This window comes from Penicillium crustosum, assembly GCF_028827405.1.
Source record: "Penicillium crustosum strain IBT 35664 chromosome Unknown utg000002l_segment0_segment0, whole genome shotgun sequence".
NCBI classification, from domain to species: Eukaryota; Fungi; Ascomycota; class Eurotiomycetes; order Eurotiales; family Aspergillaceae; genus Penicillium; species Penicillium crustosum.
The window spans coordinates 7,518,339-7,545,025 of record NW_026623123.1 but is presented as its reverse complement, the minus strand read 5'-3'; the positions used below and the strand labels follow the sequence as shown (position 1 = coordinate 7,545,025).

General features: G+C 48.7%; 11 protein-coding genes across 11 annotated transcripts; 6 read left to right on the top strand and 5 right to left on the bottom strand.

Annotated features, from left to right (window-relative positions):
* Positions 1–304: 304 nt before the first annotated feature.
* On the bottom strand, positions 305–1,943 carry N7487_006336 (proteasome regulatory particle base subunit RPT6). The gene is made up of 3 exons (XM_056874083.1): positions 1,615–1,943; positions 859–1,537; positions 305–749 (listed from the first exon to the last, which is right to left on the bottom strand). The coding sequence occupies exons 1-3, from the start codon at positions 1,847–1,849 to the stop codon at positions 491–493; spliced, it is 1,173 nt and encodes a 390-aa protein (XP_056731803.1). The 5' UTR covers positions 1,850–1,943; the 3' UTR covers positions 305–490.
* Positions 1,944–2,625: 682 nt separating this feature from the next.
* On the top strand, positions 2,626–6,255 carry N7487_006335 (calcium/hydrogen antiporter; the record flags this gene model as incomplete). The annotated part of the gene is made up of 5 exons (XM_056874082.1): positions 2,626–2,755; positions 2,816–4,674; positions 4,725–5,687; positions 5,759–5,922; positions 5,988–6,255. The coding sequence occupies 5 exons, from the start codon at positions 2,626–2,628 to the stop codon at positions 6,253–6,255; spliced, it is 3,384 nt and encodes a 1,127-aa protein (XP_056731802.1).
* A 363-nt stretch (positions 6,256–6,618) lies between these two features.
* On the bottom strand, positions 6,619–8,583 carry N7487_006334 (FGGY-family carbohydrate kinase; the record flags this gene model as incomplete). Its single annotated transcript, XM_056874081.1, has 3 exons — positions 6,619–7,683; positions 7,740–8,300; positions 8,371–8,583. The coding sequence occupies 3 exons, from the start codon at positions 8,581–8,583 to the stop codon at positions 6,619–6,621; spliced, it is 1,839 nt and encodes a 612-aa protein (XP_056731801.1).
* Positions 8,584–9,143: 560 nt separating this feature from the next.
* N7487_006333 (uncharacterized protein) lies at positions 9,144–9,873 on the top strand (the record flags this gene model as incomplete). The annotated part of the gene is made up of 2 exons (XM_056874080.1): positions 9,144–9,646; positions 9,701–9,873. 2 exons carry the CDS (start codon positions 9,144–9,146, stop codon positions 9,759–9,761), a joined length of 564 nt encoding a protein of 187 aa, XP_056731800.1. The 3' UTR covers positions 9,762–9,873.
* A 527-nt stretch (positions 9,874–10,400) lies between these two features.
* Positions 10,401–12,153, top strand: N7487_006332 (F-box domain protein; the record flags this gene model as incomplete). The annotated part of the gene is made up of 2 exons (XM_056874079.1): positions 10,401–11,262; positions 11,312–12,153. The coding sequence occupies 2 exons, from the start codon at positions 10,401–10,403 to the stop codon at positions 12,151–12,153; spliced, it is 1,704 nt and encodes a 567-aa protein (XP_056731799.1).
* A 434-nt stretch (positions 12,154–12,587) lies between these two features.
* On the bottom strand, positions 12,588–14,293 carry ptpA (uncharacterized protein; the record flags this gene model as incomplete). The annotated part of the gene is made up of 2 exons (XM_056874078.1): positions 12,588–13,331; positions 13,385–14,293. 2 exons carry the CDS (start codon positions 14,291–14,293, stop codon positions 12,588–12,590), a joined length of 1,653 nt encoding a protein of 550 aa, XP_056731798.1.
* Positions 14,294–16,477: 2,184 nt separating this feature from the next.
* Positions 16,478–16,958, bottom strand: N7487_006330 (cytochrome c oxidase assembly protein COX16; the record flags this gene model as incomplete). Its single annotated transcript, XM_056874077.1, has 2 exons — positions 16,478–16,558; positions 16,635–16,958. 2 exons carry the CDS (start codon positions 16,956–16,958, stop codon positions 16,478–16,480), a joined length of 405 nt encoding a protein of 134 aa, XP_056731797.1.
* Positions 16,959–17,447: 489 nt separating this feature from the next.
* Positions 17,448–20,879, top strand: nic96 (linker nucleoporin NIC96; the record flags this gene model as incomplete). The annotated part of the gene is made up of 5 exons (XM_056874076.1): positions 17,448–17,917; positions 17,993–18,659; positions 18,715–19,696; positions 19,761–20,494; positions 20,553–20,879. 5 exons carry the CDS (start codon positions 17,448–17,450, stop codon positions 20,877–20,879), a joined length of 3,180 nt encoding a protein of 1,059 aa, XP_056731796.1.
* A 438-nt stretch (positions 20,880–21,317) lies between these two features.
* N7487_006328 (RibD family protein) lies at positions 21,318–23,142 on the top strand (the record flags this gene model as incomplete). The annotated part of the gene is made up of 3 exons (XM_056874075.1): positions 21,318–21,366; positions 21,426–22,060; positions 22,177–23,142. The coding sequence occupies 3 exons, from the start codon at positions 21,318–21,320 to the stop codon at positions 23,140–23,142; spliced, it is 1,650 nt and encodes a 549-aa protein (XP_056731795.1).
* A 380-nt stretch (positions 23,143–23,522) lies between these two features.
* On the top strand, positions 23,523–25,247 carry N7487_006327 (RCC1 domain-containing protein; the record flags this gene model as incomplete). Its single annotated transcript, XM_056874074.1, has 2 exons — positions 23,523–24,368; positions 24,423–25,247. 2 exons carry the CDS (start codon positions 23,523–23,525, stop codon positions 25,245–25,247), a joined length of 1,671 nt encoding a protein of 556 aa, XP_056731794.1.
* A 392-nt stretch (positions 25,248–25,639) lies between these two features.
* On the bottom strand, positions 25,640–26,660 carry N7487_006326 (Chromosome segregation in meiosis protein 3; the record flags this gene model as incomplete). Its single annotated transcript, XM_056874073.1, has 3 exons — positions 26,376–26,660; positions 26,202–26,280; positions 25,640–26,134 (listed from the first exon to the last, which is right to left on the bottom strand). The coding sequence occupies exons 1-3, from the start codon at positions 26,603–26,605 to the stop codon at positions 25,640–25,642; spliced, it is 804 nt and encodes a 267-aa protein (XP_056731793.1). The 5' UTR covers positions 26,606–26,660.
* Between the last annotated feature and the right edge of the window lie 27 nt (positions 26,661–26,687).

Sequence of the window (26,687 nt, the reverse complement as noted above, 5' to 3'; positions counted from 1 at the left end):
GCCTTCACTCGAGGAGCTACTTGGTAAATATGTACCACCTACTCCGTACTAGTACCAAGCAAGCAACTGCGTTTGATGTGGTATTCGAGATAGGCTGAAGCTGCCAAGACCTTTGATGATTATCATTTTCCTTCGCTAATTGCAAAATAAAAATAAAAATAAAAAATCACGTTACGTGGATCTACATTTTGGGTCTCTTTACTCCGTACACGTGAGGCCAATCCCAGATCCAGTACAAGATAGATGGCTGATTTACTACATGTATGTGGACAGAGAGTATGCACCGAGGCCAGGCAGTCGCCCCCAAAGAGACTGCCAAGGAATAATTACACCCCCTACACATCACCCAAAATGGGTTGGATCCAGACACGTCGCACAACTATGCATTCACTTGGGGTGAGAATTATCAGGGTAGGATTAGAACTAGTGATACAATGTCGTCGATCGTTCCCCAAGCCCCCGGGATCCACCCCCCGCTTTCGAGAGGCCTCTACTTCCACAGCTTCGACACGGCCACCTCCTTGTCATCGTGCTTGTTGAGAATCTTGGCAGTGGCCAGATCAAAGTCTTCTTGTGTGACATGAACCCGACGTTCGCGGAGTGCATACATGCCTGCCTCCGTGCAGACACCCTTCAGCTCGGCTCCAGAGCACCCGTTCATCTTCTCCGCAATCTTGGTCAAGTTGATCCCACGGGTCAGGTTCATCGACCGAGAGTGGATCCGTAAGATGTCAGCACGAGCTTCGACCCTACAAAAGAAAAGTAAAGTTAGCATCGTACCCAAGAAAGAAAAAAAAAATACAGAAAAAAAGAAGAACGAGAAGAATCCATAAATAACTGGGAGCAAAGGGGGTGGACTGACGATGGAGGGGGAATTCAATCTTTCGGTCAATTCGCCCAGGCCGAAGTAGGGCCGGGTCCAGAATATCCAGTCGATTTGTCGCCATGATAATCTTAATGTTCTTTGTTGGCTCGAAGCCGTCCAACTGGTTCAACAACTCCAGCATGGTACGTTGCACCTCCGAGTCACCACCTCCTGATGAATCTATCCGGCTTGATCCAATACTGTCAATCTCATCCATGAAGATGATACTGGGTGCATGCTCTCGTGCCATGACGAAAAGTTCACGCACCATTCGACTACCCTCACCGATGTATTTCTGCACCAGTTCTGAACCACTCACTCGGATGAATCGACAATCGGTATGGTGAGCGGCTGCTCGAGCAAGCAGGGTCTTGCCAGTTCCCGGTGGGCCGTAAAGCAAGACACCCTTCGGCTGTGCAATACCCAGAGATTCAAATAGCTCGGGGTGCTTGAGGCCAAGCTCGATCACTTCCTTGATTTCCTTGATTTGCTGGTCTAGACCACCAATCATGTCGTAAGTGCTGTCGGGGACCTTCTCGACCATCATGAGTGCAACCAGAGGATCGACCGAGGACGGCAACATCTTCTCCAACTTGTAAGAGTCAGACAGGAGAGCGACACGCTTTCCCACAACGAGTTTGCTAATGTCCACACCATCGGAGATATCCACCACTGCGATCAAGGAAACCGTAGCGTTAACATGAGCCCAGTCATCAAAAGCCAAGACGATTGAAATGAACGAAGCCTACCGTATTTTCCTTCTGGGTGTACCTTCACCAGAACCTTCTTGGTGCTCATCACCTTCACCACCTCGCCAACGTAGGAGCCAGGTTGTTGCAACAAGCCAAGCTCTTCGCGCAGTAGACGGACCCTCGAGTTGTAGTCATTGCGCTGCGCTTCTAATCGTCGTAGAACGGCCTGACCTTGAATAATCTCGAGCTTCATGCCCTCGATTTTATTGCGATAGTAGTTGTCAAGAGCCATGATGGCGAATGGGGTGATGACGCTATGGAGACTCAAGGGCTGTCTGTCTTCCGCAGAACACAGATGCAGTAAAGAAAAAAAAAAGAACTTGATCGTTCTGCTCAGAAGGTGGTATATCGAGAATTTGTCAGAGGAGGGATGTAACTCGGGAGCAGAAACGGAGAAGTTGAAACTGGGGTTTGGCAAGCAGAGTAGTTCCAGCTGTACGTGAAGCTCAGGTCCGGTGCCCGCCCGTCTAGCTGTGCTGACTAAGATTAACAAGAACTCTGGCCTGAAATACTAGGCTAGGTAAGTAAGGCAAACCAGTCAAACATATATCTTTGTTTCCATGGGTGAGACTTCGGGAGCTCCCCACCCAATGACTCAGCCGTAGACTTTGATTGGTCCGCCTGGAGCTGCCCAGGTGGGCTGATGATCCGGTCATCTGCAATGCGCGAAAGTACGGGACACAAGGCGACGGTCAAAGAGCCATATCTCCCCTTTGACATACTCTTTCCACGAGTTTCGTCCTACATGGACCTGCAATGATCTATACGCATCTCAACTAATGAAGTTTTCATTGACATCTTCGATTTCTGTGTTTCACCTAGATCTATTTGGATCAATAATGTCCCTGGGAACTTCCGTCTTATCGCTTTGACTTTTTTTTCCCTCTTTCTTTGAGCACAACAAAAACAGCATAAAAGAGAGAGGAGACCCCGTGTCTTTGACATTCAATCTCTTCCTCGTTTCTTCTACTTCTAAGGTTCACTCTCTGCTTGTCAAATCACTAGGTCATGGCTGGTGATAAAGGAAACCCTGACTCTCCCGAGCCCACGCAGCCGTCTGCGGTGGCGGGAAGGGAAACACCGACTTCTGGCCAAGTACCTCCAATCGGATCATCTACATCTGCGCGGAGAACATACGGTAAGCTTGCCTTTGGTGTAACCTATGACAACGACAGCTTGCGCTGACCCAAAATTGCAGGTACACTCGATACACCTTCCCTCGAAGCGACCAATCCCGAACTCCGTGATGATGCCCAAGAGGAGAGTTCGAATCGCGCATTTACGACCCAATCGTCCGCTGTCTCTGATAAACCCCGAAAGCCCTCGGTATCGCGTCGCATCTCTTCCAAGCGTCAAATCCCCCACAAGGGGCAAGGGTTCTCGACAGATGATGATGTCAATGAGGTCAAGCAATATATGACAATGAAGCAAGGCGCGAACACGCAACAATCTCCTAGGATTCGTCCACTACGAACGCAAAGCTCGACACTGAGACGACGTCCCAGCACTCGTCCCAGAACCTTGGCCAGAGCCGATTCGGAGGGTTACAATGCAGACGAAATAGGCTTGCCTGAACCGGGTCTGGATATTGAAGAAGCCTTCGCTTCTTCGAAACCGACCGGACATAGCAGCGGAGAGGAGAGTGAGAACGACGAGGAACATAGCGTGGAAGACGATGAAGATGCAGCCAGTGATGCTGAGAGTTTCACACTCAAAGACCGTCAACAGGCCATCAACGAAACACATCCGTTTGGTATTAGGATCTGGAAGCCTGCGCTGTACAAAAAGAGCCGCTCTGTAGAGAAGACGGCTGAGGGTGATATTCACTCATCCCCGGGAGGCTATGTCAGTCCCATTCTCTTTTTGACGAATCTACTATGGTCTTTGTTCTTTGGATGGTGGCTTGCCCTTTTTGCTCTCTTGGCCGCAGTTGCATGCTTTTTCTTTTCCTACTCATCGAGTGCTGTGGCATACGGAAGAGTATTTTCAGGTCTTTCACGATATCTGTTATACCCGTTCGGATCATATGTTCTTTTGGAGACCGATGAGAATTATGCCGAAGAAGATGAGGGCGAAGGACGCAGTATCAGCGAATATGAGCAATGGCAAAATGGTGATCTGGAGCATGGTCGTCTTTTCTTCGGACCTCGCAGAGATCGGTCCCTAGTTGGTAGACGAAGGAACAGCGTTGATTCAGCCGGTGAGCAAGACAGCCTCCTCGGGCGGCCCCAGCGTGGACAACGCGAAGACTCTTCTCAGCTAGTTCAATCCAAGCGTCGCCTTTTTGGTCGGGGCGAATGGACCTTGGGTCGTGTCGTGTTCTTCGTGTTCTTCTACTTCTTAGTCGGCCCGTTGATGCTTATGGTATCGCTCATCTGCTGGCTCTTGGTGTTTTGGATTCCCATGGGCCGTGTAACGATTACACTTGTCAGCCATTTACGCAGGCATCCTCTAGCACTGTCCTTCCATTCCGATTCCAGATATGCTAGATCGACCACAACCACATCTTCGTCTTCCATCCTTCTTTGCACCTACAGAGCTGCGGGAACGAGATACTGGAAGTACACTCTCGATGGAACAAACATCTTCCTGATCAATCTTCTTGGTGTGGTTGTGTTTGTGATTTTCGACTATCATGTTTTGGGCGAATTCTTGGGCTTGCAGAACTGGCTCACACATCCGGCCTTGATCTTCCCTCTCGCTCTGCTCTCCATCATTCCTCTGGCCTATTTCATTGGGCAAGCCGTTGCCTCGATCTCCGCTCAATCTTCTATGGGCTTGGGTGCCGCCATCAATGCTTTCTTCTCAACCATTGTAGAAGTATACCTCTACTGTGTCGCCTTGACTGAGGGGAAGGCTCAACTTGTCGAGGGAAGCATCATCGGTAGTATCTTTGTCGGCATTCTGTTTCTCCCTGGCTTGTCCATGTGCTTCGGTGCACTCAAACGCAAGACCCAACGGTTCAATGTAAAATCAGCCGGTGTGACCTCGACAATGTTGTTGTTTGCGGTGATTGCTGCTTTTGGTCCCACTCTCTTCTATCAGGTTTATGGCAGTGTAAGTTCCACCCTTTCTTTACAAACGAATCCAAACTGACTGGTGCATAGCATGAGCTGAACTGCCACTCGTGTATCAGTTCTCTTGATCCGGAGACTCGCGATTGCCGTCGCTGTTATTTCTCACAAACAGCGGCTGTCGATGACCAGTTCTTCCAAAAGGCGGTACAGCCATATGCATGGATCGCCGCAGTTTTCTTGTTCCTTTCATACGGCATCGGCCTATGGTTTACTCTTAGGACCCATGCAGCTCTCATCTGGGCATCGGAGATGGAAGAAAAGAAGAATTCCCAGGCCCATGCCACCCAATCTGCGCAAGATTCATTCTACGAACCGCGGCACCTGCCGTTCCCAAGTGGCCAACCCGAGGCCTCCGGTGCCGCTTCTGGATCCAAAGATTCGATTCGTGAATCTCAGCTTTACAAGCGAATTCTGGGCCAGTCATTAAAGCATGTTGGCCTGGAAGACAATGGCTCGGGCAATTGGGAGGGAGTTGGGGCTGAATCTACCGCAGACTTCAGAAACAACTTCCCACACTTGGTGCCCCCCAATTCTAGTGGTGAGGACGGTACCCCCGTGCCAACATCCATCCATAGTATGGCCAAAGAAGACAACGAGCGTTTGGTACGTCAGTTCACAGAGGTGGCAGCAGCAGCAGCCACTGCTGCTGCTCGGGATGTGGCTCGAAGTCGCAAATCCAATGTCCAACACCACCAAGCTTCCGTTCGCCAAGCTAGCCGCCCTGCTCCAGAGCGATCACGAAATACCCCTGGGGAAGAGCTTGAAGATCTTGGGTTGAGTGTGGAACCCACTCATGCTAGCGGAGGACATGATGCACCCAATTGGAGCAAAGTTAAAAGCTCAGTCATTCTCCTTGGGGCAACAGTCCTCTATGCGGTGATTGCTGAGATTCTTGTCAACACAGTTGATGTTGTGCTAGAAAGTGTGGATATTGATGAGAAATTCCTCGGTATTACTCTTTTCGCGTTGGTGCCAAACACGACGGAGTTCCTGGTATGTTGGTCATGAAAGGCTTTACCTGAGGCTGATTTGCATTTTATGTTGTTAACTAACGCATCTAATAGAACGCCATCTCATTCGCCATGAACGGCAACATCGCATTGTCTATGGAAATCGGATCTGCCTACGCACTACAGGTTTGTCTTTTACAGATTCCCGCTGTAGTATTCTTCAGCGCTTTCTATGGACGCTCGCTGGACCCGTCCGAGCTTGCCAGCCACTCATTCAAGTAAGATCTCTTTTTTTAGTCTATCTCCAATCAAAAGGCTATGACTAACCAACTATTTCAAATAGCCTGATATTCCCCCAGTGGGATATGATTACCGTTATCCTGTGCGTCTTCCTTCTCTCGCATGTATATGGCGAAGGAAAGAGCAACTATTTCAAGGGATCCATCCTTGTACTCACCTACCTCGTCGTTGTGCTTGGCTTCCATATGTCGGGCTATGTGAACATGGACAGCATGGGCGTGGATCGCTTTGATACCCTGGCTATAGGTGGTGCCAGTAGTTCTGACAAGTTCTACACTGTCGGCCGAACAAGAGGCGGGGTGGCCTATTAGACGAGGTGCACATATTGACTGGTAGTGGCTTTTTCAGCACAAGCCATTCATTGACTTGTCTGAATTAATGTTGCATAGCGAGCTTCTTTTGCTTTTCGGAATTTTGTTTATATGCTTGACGTTTACAGTGTGACTTATGTTTTTTTTGGCTTTCCTGATGACCTGGGCTTTATAGCTCGATGCATTAGGCGTGAGCATGATTTCGCAATAATTATGAATTTGAAATTGTTATCTGAACTTCATTCCTGGTGCTTTTATTATGCGGATTGATTCCAAATATACCCGAACAAGATAATATATAAATTTTGACCGAATATCCCAGTACTCATATGCTTTTTGTTTTTGTTTTTGTTTTTGGTGATATTATGTGGACTTGGACTTCCAGGCCCCCACAGCATCATCCACCATCTCACGATATTTCTGCTGTTTGAAGCACTGTTCTAGAAAGACCTCGTACTTAACACCAAGTAGGGCTTTCTCATTCTTATCTTCTGTTGGCAACACCTTCTTGCCAGGCTTGCTCATCCGATTCATGATATCCCACAGATCTTCAGTTTTTCCCTGGGAATCAGCGCTGGCGGCCTTGGCGCCGAGCATAGCAGCACCGTGGCATACCGCAGCATGAATGTACCGAGGAATCAACACAGGCATGTCGCAGGCAGATGCGACGAGATTGACCAGGATGTCATTCTGGCATTGAGAGCCCGACATGAACACCGAGGTGATGCGGTGGCCTGCCTTGTTCATTGTCTCTACAATCTGCTTGGTTTGTAGCGCAATGAACTCCATGGTGGCGTAGTAGTAAATGGCAAGACCATCCACAGATTTGTCACTGGTTAGGCCAAAGACGGATCCAGTCATGTTAGGATCAGCAATGGGAGAGCGGTTGCCCCATAGATCACCATAGAAAAAGAAGTGGCGTCCAAGATAAGATACACATGGGGCTCCTTGTCCATGTGCCATCTCTTTGAGATGCTCGTTCAGATATTCGTAGACGTTGACATGGTATGACTCGGCAATCGAGGTAGCCTGGTTGAATGCCGGGTGGGTCTCGATTACATGCTTGAGCAATTCCCCTGTGGCGGATTGCCCGCCCTCCGCCATCCAGTATCCGGGGAGGATGGTATCCCGATATGGACCCCAGACACCATCAACAAAAACCGGGTCTGGTGACATGGCAAGGTGACAGGTCGAGGTTCCTGCGACAGCCGCGAGACGAGAGAAGGCCTCTGATCTATCAAGTTTGGGGACATCTGCGCTAGATTGACCCGCGCCCAGATCAACCTTGGATCCAACGGTACCGATCCAGCCAGCGTAGGCGTCGATTACACCACTGCCAATAGCAATACCAACTGGCAGGCCTAGCTCGGCAGCAGCCTTATCGCAGAGCGTGCCAACCAATTCACCGGCACTCAAATAATCACCATTCTGTGTGGCACCAAAGGTTAGCCAACCGCGTCATTGTCAATTGGGGAAAGGCTCACCACCCCGTCGACTCCGCCCATGCGCTTGAAGTTATCTTTGGTCAGGTCACCCAGACCAATGTCCTCCAAGAAATCTTCTTGCCATCCCTTGACGCTCCCATCGACACCAACAGGCACGTATCCTTGCTTACAGACCACGCTGCAGAAGCTTCGCTTTTCGTTGCCTGTAGCAATGTGCGTAAGGGCATCCCCCAGATCATAGAACTTGCATCTGTCAAAGAGCTCCTTGGGCATGTGGTTCTTGAGCCAAAGCACCTTGGGGATCTCCATCTCAATGGACATCTTGCCACCGACATAGCGGAGCAAGTTGTGGTTGGTAGCATTGATCTTCGCGGCTTCCTCGACTGGACGGTGATCCAGCCACAAGATCACGTTGCGGTCCGAATCGAAGTTTGGGGCCGTTACAGAGATCGGCTCGTCGGTATCATTGGAGAAAACCGACAGGGAGCAGGTGGCATCAAACCCGATACCTCGGACCGTGTCAGGGTTGATATTGTGCTGGCTAATAGCGCGCTGAACGGCGACACAGATGCAATGCCAGATGTCGGAGGTAGATTGTTCCTAGAGACTAGGTAAGACTGATTTGGCACACAAACTTATTGCAGATTTGCAGATTTGCAGATTTACCCACATAGTAACCGTGTTCTGGTTGCCAAAGACCAATGTTTTCTGATGCCAACCCCACAATATCACCTTTGGCGTCAATGATACAGGCACGGGCACTACCAGTTCCGACATCAATGCCAATATAGTGGTCGAGATGAACTGCCAGATCCTCCCGAGGGTCACTAGATGCTTTTCGGGAGCTCTGGTGGGAGGCACGACGGTAGGGCAGTGAGGTCATGTTGCCGTTGGGAGCTCTTTTACTTTTCGAATTGACAGCTGTGGAGCTATAGGTTGCTACCGGAAGCCGACTTACTGTTAATATCTGTATATATTGAGATTGAAAGATGTAATCCAGAGAAATCGAAAGTGAAACTCTGCGATGTAAAGGAGAATCAAAGTGCCCCAGTCCTGACCCCAGTCCTGACGGAGCAGTGCTAGCCGGTACCTTGCACACCATTTGGGGGAGGTACTTTACCGATACTTGGTGTCTCAGCCATTTCAGTATCGTAATTGAAGTACTTTTTATGTACCATACACGGAAGTAAAGTACAATGTATAGATGATCTTCTTTTCTATTTTTTTTTTTTTTTTACATGACTATATATTCAATTGAAGTTTTTGATTCATTTCCAATTATCTACGGAGTAATAAGCACGATAATATCTAGACTACATAGTATGTACCCTAATACCTCCAGGGCTAGGTACTCCGTATGTTGTATGTAATCGGGAGCTCGGACCAACTTCCTTCTCCAACACCGTGACATCTTAGCTTGTCAACTCAATAAGTATCTTCGCCATGCGGTTCCTACCCACCATTCTCGGTGCTGTCTCACTCCTAATCTCTGTCGCCAATGCCTCCCTCTCGACCGACATCCTGTATTGGCCCTTAGGTTCGCCACAACCGTCCGTCCTCGCGCGCGTCTCCTACGACCCAGCCTCATTGAAATCGGACGTGGTCTCATATCATCCCCCAAAAGATGACCAGGGCGATAGTCTAGTGCGTCTGGGCCTCTACACGTCAACCCCCACAAACAAAAAGCAATGGGTCGGCAGTCTCGTATCGTTGTCGTCTTTAAAGACCAGTGAACAACCAACATTTCGCCTTCACCTCGGTCCAGCCAACGAAGTCTACACTGTCTCCCTGTCTGCATCGCCCATTAATGCTCAGGGCTCAACTGGCCCTCGAATTGATCTCGTCTCGAATGAATCCGGGACACAACCTCACCTGAACAGACCAGTGGTTGTTGGGCCCGATGGTCAAAACCCAGAGCAACCCGAAGAAAAGTCTCTTTTCCAGAAGTAGGTCTTGGATAGGTGTGTGTCATTTCTTTCGTGTACTAATTAATAATATAGGTACTGGTGGGTTCTTCTGATCATCACATTCATCACCATGTCCGGAGGTGGCGGAGAATAAATGACATTGATGTTCGACTTTTCATTATATTACCTATCTTGAAATAATACTTGGGTTGGAACTATGCTTTGCGGTTACTCCCTTGAAGATGCCAGGTGTATTTGCGGATACAATGCCAACTAGGGGTCCATCCGAAGTATGGACCTATCCGGCTAGTCTACTTTACAACCACTTTCGGCTGGAAATAAGTCTAGGAATTGGTATATCTCTTGTATATAGTACCTTTAGTTGACATACCTGCAGGAATGTACATATGTAGTATGTACTATGTAGTATGTAGTATACCAAGTATATAGTGACAAGGCGGAGAGCAACGTCAAAACAATATCCTAGACAGAAGTATGAACGTTTGGACTCCATGTAAATGGGAATCACAATGCTGAAATTGTTGGAACTGCCCCCACCTTAAAACAATACATATATATATATATGTGTGTGTGTGTGTGTGTGTGTGTTTAGTTCATCTTTTCCCCAACTTAACCACTTCCTCTCTTTCTGCCTGGTCCATCACAAAAATCCAGCGCTGCTACCTAGACCCACGAGGCAGCAAAAAGTCTGTGCACCTGGCCCTCACAAAGTTCTATAAATCTATGCTAAGCCCCCTCAATATTAGATCCGGCACAAATTACCACGTCAAAGATGTTACTTCAACTTCCCACAGAGCTGATACAGCTGGTTCTTCGGAACTGCGACACATCAGCCTACTTCCAGGCAGCCTTTTCAAGCCGTAGGCTGTATGAGATCGCCTCCAACAGCCGAGAAGTCATCATTCATCAGCTACATAATACTCCTGGTTGGAACGATACAATTGATGCCAATCATACTAGGCATCTGTTTGGCGAGTTAATGAGACGGTCTTACGAACAATTAGATGGCGCAGAGCATTACGCCAATCCCACCTATGAGTATCAAGACGGAGTGATTGACTACCATGCATCGACAATTGAGGCATCGGAAGATGGCATTCGAGCACTGCTCGTCTTCAAAGGCCACAGTACTGTCCGCCTGATTGACATGAGAGATGGAGATCGAACTGAAGTCCAATTGAAATCCCCGGGAGAGAATATTGGGGAGGTCGAGATCATCCAGACTGCCTTTGATGGAAACCGCGGGGTCTACGTGTTGCACCGATTCAAACCATTTTTAGATCAAGAGCTGGATACAGACCATCCATTTGTCAAACACGCCCTGGAGTCTCGCCTCAACGGGAGTATTCACCTGGCCCACCATCAGTTGAATCCCCGGGCAAACATCATTCGAATGTATGACTTTCCCGAATCCCGAGATTATAGGCCACTGGCTTTGTCCGTTGCCAACGGCAAATTTGCAATATCATGGCGAAACACGCTCGACCCCTTTGATCATGAGGTCGTTCTTTATACCTGGCTCTACGACGACGAGGACGGCGAGGACGACGAAGTTGAAGACGACGAGGATGAAGATGATTTGAACGAAGGCGTTATGGAAGAAAGCAAGGGACACAACCCCTGCAACATTATCCGTTCGTTTCGTCATTCTGTCGTATTGGAGCTGGTTTCTAACATCTCTAGGTGCCGCTTACGAAGCTTACGTCTTGACCAGCTCCAACGATCAAGACCCAGATGTCCGTTCTTCTCAGAGAATAGGCCCTGCGACGAGGTTAGCATTCAATGATCGAGACTTTCAGTTGCTCTATCACTACCGAGCTCAAAACATCTATGGTGCCTTTCAGAGACTTGATCGCCTTCCTGGCCGCCCAGGCGAGCCAAAGCCGCATGTTAATAAGAATGCATGCACTGTGCAGTTTTCGCCCTCCCTTTCGCTTCAATTCTCAATTGGAATACCATTTTTCGGTACCCATGAGCTCGGCGATATAAACCAGGGAGAACAGTGTCATTGGCAGTACCTCGCCTTCGGAATTGCCACCCATCGCGTGGAAAAATGGACTGTGGCATGTCTCCTGAAGTCTGAATCATATACTGGTCCGCGGTGTACCCATGTTTTGAATCTCGACCGCGGAAGGCGTTTCGACAACTGGCAGATCATGGCACAACTTGGGGGATTCCGAGAAGTGACAACTTCGCATGGATCTCCGGTGGCAACTTCGCGTCGTGGAACTCGTGTTGCTGTCGCTAACTGGAAAACGCTCTATGTATGGGCACTGAATCCGTCAGAACTGATAGAAGACAATGGAACCGGATTTTACCCATTATCGTGGGAATCCTCTACGGGTGCCATCGAGTTGCGACCAGTCATCCTCCAGTTAGAGGCCGTTTGCTCTCAATTGCATTTCACTGAAAAGGAAGACGAGCTGGTCGCGATTACTGATCGTGGAGTGATGTTCCTAAACATCGGTTATAGTGGAAAATGCAAACAGCCTGTCAAAAGCCGGGGACATGTCAATAGTATGTAACAAATCCGACGAGGAGCTTGGAATATCTGGACCTTGACCGGCATCCTATTGCTCGAGTGTGGTGAAAGTCATGAGGTTGGCTGCTGAATAGCGAAGACCCCTCTGCGGTTATGAGCCTTCTCCAAAGCAGTGGATTAAAACTAAAATAGAGTGATTTCTTGGATATCATCAGACCAGGACGCTACCATTGTCTCATGCAAGACTACACAATAAGACCCGAGCAAATTAGCTGTCTCTATTTTTCCGTATCCCCAAAGCAAACCGAAACACCCAAAAAATGCAGAACCACTAGCTGTATGACATTGTACATAGATCAAAAGAAAACCATGGCCCTGAGAATAATGCAAAGCCAGAAAGGGGTATCCCAGGGTCGTCATCATAGCAAGAGAAAAAGAAGGCGGGAAAAAGAGAAGAGAGTAGTCCAAGGACATGTTCTAGCTCATCTCAGAAGCGAGCCATTCAAGCACGCTTTCATAGCAGAGTGCATATTGACTCAGGTTCTGTACCATGCTCGGTCTTTGTCTCCGGAAATCCTCCACCGTCTTCGCAATTAGATCAAGATTGAAATCCCCCATCCACTCGGAAGATCCGCTGGGGTTTTGATACAGACCTCCACCACTGGCAGCCTGCGCGCGTTGCCGTTTCAACATGTCCAAGACACTATCGACAGTGCAGAAGGTCCCGGTACGCCCGCAGCCCGCACTGCAATGCACTAGTACTGGTCGCTGGCCCTTCGGTTCTGCTTGCTGGCTACTAAAGCTAGGGTTGCTGGTGGCACGAATGACCTTGTTACATTGTTCAATCAGATGGAGAAGATGAGTAGGCTGTGAGGTTGTCCCGAAATCGGGCCAGTAAGGATATTGGAGCTGGGTGATATCCCGAAGCGGCTCGAAGGGGAATGACGTATGGCAGATACTGAAGTTTCGCACGGTGATGACTGGGTTTTCGTTTGTGCCATCAGGTCGTTCGGTCGATGCCTTGGGACTGCCAACCGTGGGATCGGTAGGTCCGGCCTCGGATTCGATATAGATGTGCTTTTCCGAATAGGCCTTTACCTCGAATGGTCCATATTTTCCAGACTCCCAGTATCGGTGGCATTTCACCTGTCCTCGTTCAACCTCTGCAGTGAGAGAAACGAGAAGTCGAACGTCTTGCTCCCACACCACTCGCCAAAAGTCCTACGTGTTGTGAGTAACATAATAACAAGCATTCCAAGGGGCTAACTACTCACATTAAAGGTATCAGGAACGGGAGCCTGAGTGGCAATGTATTTCCGATTGGTAAGTTCAGCGGAAATATGATTTGCATTCACATAATCACAGGCCCCAGATGGAATTCCCTCAAGTCGGACACGGGAATGATCGAATGGGTAAATATCATTGTAACGATTCTTCGTGCCTTTTTCTATCCCCGCAACGCGATATTTCTTGGGAGAACCATTGGTGTCAGCTGAAGGTCCCTCGTATGTTAAAGCCTGTTTCATGCGTTCCAGTTCTGTTTTCTCCAAAGCCAGGAACTTGCTCGAGACAATCTTTCCTTGGTCCTTGGTATCGGCAGCGCTCCGCAACCAGGAAGGGAGTTGTTGTCGCTTCGCTTCGGTCAATTGATTGGGCTGTTTCAGAGGAATTTGTCCCACGCCTCCGAGGAGATCCATGTTCTGTCGAATGTTCCCAAAGAACGGATTGACGGCAGATGATGATTCTGGTAGGGCGCAACCACCCACGACAGGAGCAACAGATTGCAGATTGATTCTCATGGGAGAGGGACGTTTAGAGGATGGTCCAGTCGTTCGCGTTTGTGGCTGCTGAACCAAATGTGGAAACCGACCCGAGAACCCTCGAAACCCGTTTTGTAAGATCAACCCATCTCCCTTCCAGTCTTCGGCTTGGAATTTATTGAGCAGGTTCAGAAGGGGTGCAGCATCCTTCAAATCTGCGGCGGCAGAATCGTACACAATGATCACGTCACACTTTCTCCAACGAGCGAAATTCTGTTTGTCGGCGTCGTCCGTGAAAGTACCCTCTAATTTCTGAGTATCAAATGATCGACGCTTGAGTAGGGTGGTGGGGATGCATAAATTGAGTGATCCTTTGATATTGGCCTGTCTGAAATGAGCAAATGGGCGAACATCAAATAGCATGGTATTTGACTGAGATGATTCAAGAAGTTCGGCGCAGCGTTCGGCTGATACCCAGGGAAATGAAGCGGAAGTGGCCTCTGAAGAAGCAATGTCAGCACCTCATATAATTTGTAGAATATAGACAATGGAACAGATCAGGAGTTACAGGACGAAAGACAGAAAGAGAAGAAAAGAAAAGAAATCCCAGAGTCGTCATACCTTGTGGAGTGGGCGCTAAGTTCTTGCCAGCCGGAAGCCTCAGTTCGCTGGGTTGTGCAAATGAAAAATTTCCCGGATATGAAGGTGAAGATTTTGACCATGAAGTCATCTGGGGGAGGAAGATCCATGTAATGCTGATTCTCGGCGTAAGCGACTGGTTTCAGACTCGGTCTTCAATAGATTCTTCAATCCCGCCGATACTGATTCTTGGGAAAACACGGGTAATATTGGACTCGGCACAGGTTGTGGAAGGGGTAATGTGCCCCAATTCTTTTGCATAGACAGCCCTGGGTTGGAAGTCTGTTGATTGGGGCTTTGCACAGCCATGCCAAAATAATTGGGGCTTGATCTGTCTGTAAAACCCGCACTCGACATCATGCCCGTGGCTGATGGGGACATGGTAGGCTGGAAGGACTGTGTGACACCACCATCATGATGCCCGCCTTGAGCACTTTGTACCCAAGGCGAGGAGGGTGAGCGTCCTGGGCCTGTCATGGCAGGCAGGTTGGTTTCACGACTCCAGTTCTTGGTCTGTCGAAACGCGGTCAGCTCAAATCTTCCCTGGCAATGACACCAGCCGTTGCGTATCAGACAATTAAAAGCAGCTTCTCGGGGATCAGACTGACAAGTGCTCCTCAGCTCTCACGGACCAGATATCAGGGTCTTTGAAGACCTAGGACGGTGGCAGAATCGCTGGTCATAAATAGCATCCAATACACAAAGGTGAAGCCGATGTGTCTCGGATAAGAGTATCGAATGGAAACGTAAGCAAAGCTTCAGATGGAAGTGACCTCGAGATATACGCAACTGACGTAGCGAGAGACAAAGAGGGGCAACAAGAAGCGAATAGACCAGGGCCCAGCCAAAGAGGAGAACTGGCCAATGGAATGAAAAATGGCAAATAGTGGATGAACAGGTCTGATATCAGAGAGAGGACGTGTTATTGCATGATTAATAATCTGGAATTAACCCTGGGAGCCCTGAGTTAAGGGAAAATGGGGTGAAGAAGAAATTTGGGGGCTTCGAGAAGAAAAGGGTATGACGTTGTTGTGTGGGGGATCACGGGTTCACTTCAACTTCTGACGTAGTAGTATTTTATTTACTTATTTACTTACTTATTTACTTATTTATTTATTATATATATATATGTATATTTATATGTATATGTATATATAAAATATATCTAGATCTATAGTATATTCTCAGAAAATAATAGAGGTATGTATACATAAAATACTATACAATATAAAGTACTCCGTACTTGTCAACCACAAGAGAAACCAACTTGGCACGGTAGTCTTCAGCCGGCTGGGCCCTGGGGCTATAGATGGCTGAGTCAGCATTGGACGATCTATCCAGATGAATATACCAATCTAACCAACATATAACCAAATATATACATCGATGTATTCCGAATTGGATTGATATTGATTTTATCTTTAGCCTGATCGATATTAACAGTGACCTCATCCCACTTCCTGGTCAGTCACGATCTCAGGAGTTTCCAAGAGACCCAACCGTAGACAACCATAAGAGTGGTTCCACTCATGCAGGTCTCACGTCAATATGACATGCGGAAAAAAATATGAGACGACAGACTTGACAGGGGCAGAAATATCCATGGATATCTTTTCCCAATTTCACAGTTAATCTTCCAGCATATAGGATCTGGCAAGCGGAAGTATACATTGCATATTGTATACAACTTTCGAGAGGCTGAGAAAGTGAGCGAGACCAATTCCAATGGCTACCTAAATAGGGATATTGGTGCATAGCATATGTTGTATGCGAAGGCCAGCCAGGTAATTGAGTGGATGTCTCCCCCCCCCCCCCCTCCCTCCTGCCAATTCTCTCCTCCATCTTCGCATAGCAATGAACGGTAATGTACCCCTAGCAATGAGCTCATACGCGAGCTGAGGTCATAAGGAAAACGTGTTTTCGTCGTTTTGAGGATACCAGAGCACTGGGGTATTTGAATTCAAAGTGTTACAGTCTTCCATCCGGTTCACCTTTGAATCGCTCTACTCGCTTCTGCTCCCATTGGTCGAGATCTTTGGCCATGAGTCTCTGTAAGTGGGCACAATGATCAGCATTCAGTCCGAACGTCAGGCAAGAAAATCACGATCCATTAAACAACACATACGTAGTATTCCTCCTTTTCGTCGCCTATGATCCTCCGCCGTGGGTTGCGTTTAATTCCCTCTTCCCCGTCAGGACCCTTGAGTCCGAGGTCAAATGCTTCATCTTGACTGAGCTGCTTGACTTTACGGTCATACCGCTCATATCGCAAGGCAGCAGCAGGTGTCAGGGCAAATGACCCAGCTACAATAACGGTCATAAAGGGAAGTCCGAAGAGAATGAAAGGGTGGCGAGCAAGTCGCGCCCGGTAGAACGCACCGAGCCGTTCACCGAGGGACGATGATTCTGTAGCTGCCCGACGGAAGGTTTTGGATTGAAACACGGGCATATTTGCGAATCAATCTATTGAACGCTATTATTGATTGAAGGACGGAATGAAAGGTTCATTTTAGTTCAATGGAAATGGAAATAAAGATAAAGGAACAATAGGATTCCGGTCAATCGGTCAATAGATGATCCGGAATACCGGGTTGAATTGTTTAGAGCTTCCCAAACAGCCTCTTCAATTGTCCATTGACATTTATTGACTCTTAATTATCGGGCTGTTTCTTTATCCATATAAAGGCAGAGCTCTGCTGAAGCTCCGTTCTTTTATAACCGAAGCCTGAGAAAAACTCTATTACTTGTCGTGGGCATTCTTTGCCGTTACAGAGCTCTCGCTTGGTGTGCGCAATCCAGTTTTCTTGCCCTTTGATCAGCATTTGGTTGCTTAATCACCAGCTCCAAGTGAACTAATTGGAATAACAGTTTCGCTGCAATCTTACTTTACACCCCTTCCTTCTCTTTTCTTCAAAGCCTTTGAACCCACCAGCCCTCCATGGCTTCCAACACCGGTTCTCTCTTCGGAGGGGGTGGTCTTGGAGCCTCGACAACCCCACAGTCGAACAGCCTCTTTGGCGCAAACAATTCGACAGCGAGCCCTTTTGCAAATTTCTCTACTACAGGTGCACAGGGTGCACAGGGCGCACAAGGCGCGCAAACATCGTCTCTGTTCGGAGGTCAATCCCAGGCCCAGCAACAGCCTGCTCAAACTTCGACCTTGGGCCAGACCCAACAATCTGGCAACCTCCAGGCCCAGGGACAACCTGCAAGTCAGTCAACACAGCCTGCGTTTTTCAACAGCCTATTAGAGCGTGGAAAAAAGCGACCATTGTCATCGGTTATTCAAAACAACAACTTCGAAGATGTGCCTAGTCTCCAGTTAGGTCTAGATGACATTCGAAGGAAGGCGCGAGAGCTAGGCTCCGCAGGACAAAAGGATACACCAAACGGCAAGAACAGCAAAGCGTGAGTTTCATTTCTACCACCTTGTCGCGGTTGTTTTGTTTTTAGCCTTGCTTAACCTTGCGATTTTATCAATAGTCATTATCTTCTTGCGGCTTCCGGCATATCCCCGGGACAAGCATTGCGCGATCTCAAGTCCATGGACCCCCAGGCATCTCTAGCGGCCCCGGCGAGGGAACTCGACCACTTCGACCCTGACAACCAAAGATTTTTGCGGAATATCCAACAACGTGGCAGACAGGTCATGATTGCAGAGGGTCTCACCAGAGCTCAGCGGGACTTCGATGCTTTTCTCGAGGAGAAGGTGGACATGGACTGGGAAGACCAACGCCAGAAAATATTCCACCACTTCGGGCTATCCCAGAAAGATGCCATTGGCGCTGGGGGACTGAAATCTACCACTAGGGGTGCCTTTGGACGGTCAGCAAGACAGTCTAAGCAAACCGGAGCTGCCCCAGCCAACGGTCCCTCAACTGCATCCCGCAGAAGCGTATTCGGGCGTTCCGGTCTCGAGAAGTCGGTAATTGGCACACCTGGAGCCGGTTTAGCAAGCCGTCAAATATTTGAAGACCCAGCAGAGCGAAATGAAGGAAACGCGGCCCACTCGCCTGATCTCAGGTTCCAACGGGAGAAGATGGGCCACTACGCCGAGAAAGTTCAACAGTTGAACCTCGCCAGGCTTCAAGGGAAATGCTACCCCGTGCTCGATGAGTTTTCATACGTTGAAGTACAGGCCGGCGGTGATGTAAGTTTGAAACCCTCCCACATCATGGATGTTCGTGCAGCTAATCATTTCTCAGGTACCTCGGCAACTCTTCAATGCGTACCAAGCCTTGATAAGAATTGTCCACGAGAAGCCGAACATCATGAACCCATCGGAGCCTGGAGCGGTGAAGGAGCGACAGTATGCCGAAGATTACCTCGAAGAATCGTCCAAATCCCTCAAAGCAATCGAACTCAAGAAGCAGATCCTTGAAGGCTCCAGGGGTTTCCTTGAAAGCACATTCTTCGACGAAGTTGAAACCGCCATTGCCAAAAACCCCCGGGAAGCACAATTGGGAGGAATTCCAACTGTGATCAACAAGATTCGCGCCTACATCCGTCTTCAAGCCGCGAGGAAGGATCTGGCACCTGATGGCACCGAGCTCCAAATGGTGAACCAAGACTACTGCTGGATTCTCATCTTTTACCTTCTTCGATGTGGTTTCGTGACTGAGGCAGCTGAATACGTGAGCCGGGACAGCGGGTTCCGATCGCTAGATCACAAATTTGTGACCTACATGACCACCTACGCGCAGAGCAGGAGACTGCCCCGGGACTTGCAGCAAAAGATCAATGGCGAATTTCAGCAACGCTCACGGAATGCACCTGAAAATACAGTCGATCCGTACCGAATGGCCTGCTACAAGATCATTGGCCGCTGTGATCTCTCACGTCGTCGTTTGGATGGCGTGAAGCAGACCGTCGAGGACTGGATGTGGCTCCAATTCAGCCTTGCAAGGGAAGACGACCGCGCCGAGGAGGTTGCAGGTGATGTCTTCGGTCTAGAGGACATTCAGACTGACATCCAGGAGATTGGCCAAAGAGTCTTCACCAAGGGCAACGAGGGACCCGGTGGCTATGGAACTTACTTCCTACTGCAGATACTGGGTGGCATGTTTGAGCAGGCCGTGCATTATCTCGGCACCTATGCCCCAGTCACTGCTGTTCATTTCGCCATTGCCCTGTCCTATTATGGCCTCTTGCGCGTGTCCGACTTTTACACCTCCGGTGAAGAGATTCGTAAGCTTACTCTCTGCCGTAACATTATGATCTTGCTAACCTTATATGTTCACGCTTTACGCAGTCTCCTTTACAGTCAAGCAATATCCCCAGATCAATTTCGGATATCTCTTGACCCAATACACCCGAGAATTCCGCACTGGATTCGTTGAAGCTGCCATCGATTACTTCACATTAATCTGTCTCAACGCAGACCTTCCAGGTGCCCTGGGCAAGTCCCAAGCATCCGTCTGTCACGAGGCCTTGCGAGAGTTCATTCTAGAGACCAGGGACTTTGCCAAATTGCTTGGCGATATTCGGGCGGACGGTACTCGCCTCAAGGGAGCCATTGAGCAACGTCTCGATTTGATCAAATTGGTCGACCAGCAAGAATTCTTGAAGACTATTACGGTTCAAGCTGCTGCCGTGGCGGATGATAAGGGTTTGATCACGGATGCCGTGCTTCTGTACCACTTGGCAGAGAACTATGACCGTGTCATTGACATCATAAACCGTGCATTGTCAGATGCGATCGCGGTTGAGCTAGGCGGCGCCATGCCGAAACTGCAACCCCTGCGTCCAAGGATCGACCAAAATCAAGATAGTCAGCCAGAGGCAGCGGAGGCCGGAAGCAGCCTCAGTTTGACTGCCGTGGATGATCCAGGCGTCTTGGCCAAGAACATGATCAGTCTTTACGATTCGGACATAATGTATTATGGACAAATCCGACAGGTCAACCGTGATGCTTGTGGCTTGCTCCTGCGTATGATGGAAGCAAAGACCCAAGTTGAAGCCGGCAGATGGGCGCCAGCTCTTGATGTAAGTGTCTCCCACCCGTGGTTTTGTTTAATGATTGAAGTACTAATGAAGGTAACAGGCTATCAACGCTTTGAACATTCTCCCCTTGCAAGCACAGGGCTCCGTGTCATACATTCGAAGCACAGCCCAGGCTTTCTCGTCATTGCCACCCATCATTTCACGCAACGTCGGGCCTGTTATCATGTGGAGCATCACATGTATTGGCTATGAACGCCAAAAGCGTACCTTTGGGATGTACGACAGTGAAGTGCGCCAGGGATTGGCGGATACTTTGCTTGTCATGGCCAAGGATCTCATGGTGTTCTCGGGAATGGTCAAGTACAAATTGCCACCAAGGGTCTATGAGACTCTAGCTCGTGCTGGAGCGGATATCGGGGCATATTAGATCTGATTTGAGATTATGGGATATTGAGATACTTTTTTTTTGTGCTTAATTGCCTCGAATACAATCGAGAATGCAATGAATGATTGGTCTTTTTTTTTTTTATAGAATTTCTACTAGTTTCTAAGGCCGGATCTAGTACAATGTGTTGTTTATGTTCCCCTGGTAATACTATTACTTTGTTGGATATGTGATATTTTGATATAACCCTACTCCGTATATCCTTAGGGGATGCATATAACTGTGGACCTATGCCCGGGCCTTCATGCTTCCGCCCCACTAAGTTCTTCCCGAGGCTCGAGGCTCCTTCTCCGTCACTTTGCTTTGTATATACCTCTGTATATATCTGTGTCTATCTGGGGCTAACTCTCTAGTGAAATGGCTATTTCATCGCCATAGCTGGGAATACGGAGATCCTGTATTCTGCCACGCTTCCCCAGGATGGACCATGCCTCCAACGCATCCGTCTTGAGCTTGGAGGCTTCTGGCAGTGAGGGGGATCCCCGCACAATGGAGTTTCTGTGCAGGCGAAATACGTTTTGGGAACAGACCCTGAGATTGAACGGGCCTGCGATACACGAGATGTGACGGACGAAGACCTGCCCGAAACCACAACCCCAATCAATCTATCTGGTGCCCTTGACAAACAAGCATTACACAGTGACGAGGACGGGTCAACACAGCGCAGTGCGACCTTCGGAGACGCTCACAGTAGCGCGTCAACGATTCAAGATGCCAAGGCTACCCCCAGCCTTTTCAACAACCCACCGAACCTAGCGCGCATACGCAAGGTCCTATTCGAGTGCAAGGACCCGATCGAAATCAGTCTCGAAGAGTTTGAAACATATTGGCCTTTTATTGATAATGTATGGGTCAAACAAAGATCAAATGCGAGCAAAGAGGGCCATTGCACCACCGACTATTACATGTGCCGTTTACGACGTCCCACGCACCGCACATCTGAAACTCGGCCCTTGCCAGAGGGCAAACGCCCTCGCAAAAAGCGAGTCCGAGAGGGAGGCATCTGTAACTTTCAAATCAAGGTTGTCCGGTTTGAAGGGGCATATTCAACCGTCACTATCGCGAGAACGCCGGGAAGTTGCAGCATCCACTCACATGACCTCGACTACATCGACCGGGTGAAGCGGAACTCGGGATTAATGGAGTACGCGCGCAAAGAATCGGTGAAGGGATATCTTCCTTCTTCGATCTATACCAAATTTCAAGAAGAACCAGATAAGCTTTCGGAGGCTGGGGGCGATTCTTCACGGTGACGGATGTGCGCAACATCTCCGCCAAGTGGCGTATACAAAATCCGGAAGTGAATCTGGTTGCACACGAGGGCTACGAATACCAAAAGGGTCATGGTATTGTTAAAACCCAAAGCACCGATGGGGTCAACGAGGTGTCCTCCCAAACCAAACCACCCTCGACCTTGTCCGCTTTGCCCCCGGACACACTATCATTCCCTCAATTTTCGCTAGACTTCTTACATCCTTATCTTCCCAATCACTCAGAGCGCCGAGAGTTCCCACATGTCACATTATCATACGCATCGTCCATGGACTCCAAGATCTCTCTTCAACCAGGAATGCAGACGGTATTGTCCGGACCGGAGGCCAAATTGATGACTCATTATCTTCGTTCCCGACATGACGCGATTCTTGTTGGGGTAGGAACTGTTCTTGCCGATAATCCAGGGTTGAACTGTCGTCTGGAAGGGGCCGGTGGGTTTGGAGGCCTGGGGAGAATGTGGCAACCACGGCCAGTGATCATTGATCCTATGGGCCGATGGCCTGTTCATCCCGAATGCCGGATGTTACGTACTGCCGTTGAAGGCAAAGGCAAAGCTCCATGGGTTGTGTTATCTCCCGGGGCTCAAATCAACCCCCAGACACTCGTGATGCTGAAAGGCTACGGTGGGGATTTTCTTCGCATCGTAGAATACAATCAACACTGGCGATTACGCTGGGAAGCCGTCTTTCGTGCCTTGGCATCGGAGGGTATTAAAAGTGTCATGATTGAGGGTGGTGGTACGGTCCTGAGTGAATTGTTGAATCCCGAGTATACCAGTTTCATTGACTCGATTATTGTGACGGTTGCTCCCACCTACCTTGGACGGGGTGGAGTGAATGTCAGTCCTGACTCGAAGCAAGATCAGGAGGGTACCCCCAATGCAGCACTAAATCCTCGAGATGTTAAATGGATGCCATTGGGACAAAATGTGATTATGTGTGGAAAGATTCGTGAAGAAACAAGTCATTGATTGGTTCGTCCTCTTTTTTTTCTTTCTTTCTATTGAATAAGAAATTATTTAATTATTCAATTGTAACAATAGAAAGAAAGAAAGAACCTATTCACGCGTAATAAATGTTCATAAACGCGTCACATATGAATAGTAAATGAATAGTAAATGAAGTAAATGAATCAGCCCATTGAAAGGTGCCCAGGTGGCTGGGGAGAGAATGTGCTATTGTTTTGGCTTATGTTTTGGCTTGGCGTCCTCTTTTTTTTTTACCCTTCTACCTACCCTTCTAACATACCTTTTTCCCTTTTTTTTCTTTCAATCTCAGCTTCAAATATTCCCCAACCCCCCTGTTTTGTTCTTATTCTTTGCTATTTCTAATAGCCCAGTCTAAGGCAAAAATGCCTCCCAAGAAGAACACATCCAAGTCTGTCGAGGCTTCGACAGACGCGAAGAGAAGTACTCGAGTACGCAGCACCAAACAAACTACTGTGACGAAGACCGAAAAGCCAATGAAGGAATCTACAAAGCCAGCAAAGTCTGTTGCCAAGACAGATGCAAAGCCAGTCACAAAGACTACCAAGAAGGTCACCAAGAAGGTCACCGAGAAGCCCGCTGCAGCATCGACCAAGTCAACTGAGAAATCAACTAAATTGGCAAAGTCTACCAAATCAACCTCTGCTACGAAGAAACGGAAAGCCGACGAGGATGAGGAGAAGCCTCGCGAAATTAAGAGATCTCGTATCGCGCAACCCCGTCAGCCAAAGCTGAAAGCCAAGGTTGTCATCAACGAGGCCCCGACGACCAAGCTGAATGTATTTGTCTGTGGTGAAGGTAGCTCTGGTGAGCTGGGTTTGGGCACAGCCAAGAATGTGATCGATGTGAAACGCCCACGTTTGAATAAGCTTCTGTCTGCCGAAGAGGTCGGAGTTGTACAGGTTGCTGTCGGTGGCATGCACTGTCTAGCTCTAACCCATGACAACAAGATCTTCTCCTGGGGCGTGAACGACCAGGGTGCGCTCGGAAGAGAAACTGAATGGGATGGCGGATACAAGGACATTGAGAACGATAGCGATTCCGATTCAGACGATGAAGACAGCGGATTGAACCCCCGGGAGTCTATTCCCACTGCTATTCCTGCCACCGCTTTCCCCGAAGGCACTGTCTTCGTTGAAGTCGCCGCCGCTGACAGCGCAAGCTTTGCCCTGACCGATGACGGTCTGGTCTATGGCTGGGGCACCTTCCGAGTAAGATAATCCGACTACTTTAGATCGCATTTATTTGACTAACCACGATTCTAGAGCAACGATGGAATCCTCGGGTTCGACGCGTCTTCTCACGTTCAAACAACCCCAACGTTGATCTCGTCTCTGAAGAAAATCAAACACCTGACTTGCGGAGCCAATCACGTTCTTGCCCTAAACGACCAAGGTCGCGTTTACTCGTGGGGCTCAGGACAACAGAATCAGCTCGGCCGCCGGATCGTGGAGCGCAACAGATTAAATGGTCTTCAGCCTCGGGAGTTCGGTCTCCCCAAGAACATTGTCCACATCGGCAGTGGCTCGTACCATTCATTTGCCGTTCACACCACTGGCAATGTCTACGCCTGGGGATTGAATAGCTTCGGTGCCACGGCCCTCCGCGAGGGTGCCGGTGATGATGAGGCCGCTATCGTGCATCCCACCCTTGTCGAATCACTTTCTAACAGGAATATTTCTCAAATCTGCGGTGGTTCCCACCACTCAATTGCCATTGCTGGCGATGGTGAATGCTTGGTTTGGGGCCGTCTCGATGGTTTCCAAAGCGGCTTGAAGATCGATACACTTTCCGATGACGCCGTTATCAAGGATGAGCGCGATCGCCCCCGTATCCTAATCGCTCCTACTCCCGTTCCTGGCATCAAGGCCAAGGTTGTGGCGGCTGCCTCGGATCATTCTCTCGCTATCGATGCCGATGGCCGTGCATGGTCATGGGGTTTCTCTGCTACGTACCAAACTGGACAAGGTACCCAGGATGACATCGAGGTGGCTACCGTTATCGACAACACTGCTACTCGTGGAAAGAAATTGAACTGGGCGGGTGCTGGTGGTCAGTTCTCTGTGTTTACAGAGCCTGCTAGCGTGTGAGGTCAATATATCCAATTGACCTATGCTTTATTGTAACACCAAATCTCTCTTTCTTTTTTTCTACCTTCTATGTGTTGTCTCGTTTCCAGAGCAGTACATGAAGAGTTGTTTCGCAATCTCCAGTTATCCTGCTCAGTTAGCATGTTATTTGAAATTAATTCCTTTTCTCCAATGTGATCCAATGCGTGATGCTTGGTAATACCAGTTTTAGACTCATTCGGTGTACGATTGTTCAATCTTCAGCTGAGCCATACAGGCCCTGTGGCCTAGATGATTTGATTAAACGGAATACATACGTATGGTCTAGTAGGGGTCAGCAGGCTTATCCCGAGTTTGAACATGTTCCATCGCTGTCATTAAAATTTACGGTGTAAGATAAGATGCCTTCATAGCTACATCCCAAGCTCCCTCATCGCTTCGTACTCAGCATCATAGTCGTTGTTATCGTCATCGGGTACCCTTGAAGATGAGGCATGCATGTCCCGGGGGAAATCAGTCATTGGCTCATCCTGTTCTCTGAGAAGATCGTCCAAATCATCGTCCTCGGGCTCGGGGTAGCTGATTGTAGGCCGTGCGCTCTCGTTTGGGTCTGGAATAAACAGGTCTTGGTCGGCGGCCCCTTCCTGATCCTGGGTAATCGCGGCTAAGTTATGATTGGAAGCTGCAAGGTTCTTGAGGTCGCGGCTTTCGAGCTCTTCTCGCGTAGGTCCAGAGCTATCGAAAAGTCTCGGTTTCTCTTCGTCTATCCATTCTCGTCGCATGGCCTGAATGCGTTTTGAGTGTCCCAGTTTCTCAATCATTGTCAGACCGTCTGCGAATTTTGCGCGTGGAAATAGATCATCGAGCCATAGCTGGTAAAAGTTGAGCAAGCGTGCAGCGTCCTTGAACTATAGCAAACCTAAGTCAGTTGCGCTAGCTCTGGCGTAGGTATGTTGGATAGACAAGAGAACGAACCTCATGTCCTTTCCCCTTGAATTTCAGCTTCTGTCTGGCAGTATGTCGCAGTTTAGGTATGCCCGGTTGTGACAGTAACCTGGCCGATTCATCAGCATTGTTGTAGCCCCAGGCAATCTCCCGAAACGAAATAAGAGATTTCAATCAAGAAACAAGGTAGCACGTAAGACTCACCGGCCCTCATCTAGTTTGGCCACAGGTTGTCGTTTCTTCGCGACTTTGACTTCTTCATCAAGACCCAAACCAAGTGCAGAATCCCCTGTCCCAGAGGCCTTGGTGTTGTTGGTATTTGGAGCTTTGTTATCTGGAATAATCTCATCCAAGCCGATGTCATAATCAAAAAGATCATTTAAATCACCCGCTGTCGGTGAGCTTCCTCGCTCTGAAACGTTCGCGTTCGCCATAGTTCCGATCGCGCGCAGATACTGTTGGTGGGTGCAATTATATCGAGGGATGGATTTTGAGCGAATCAGATAACTAAAGAGT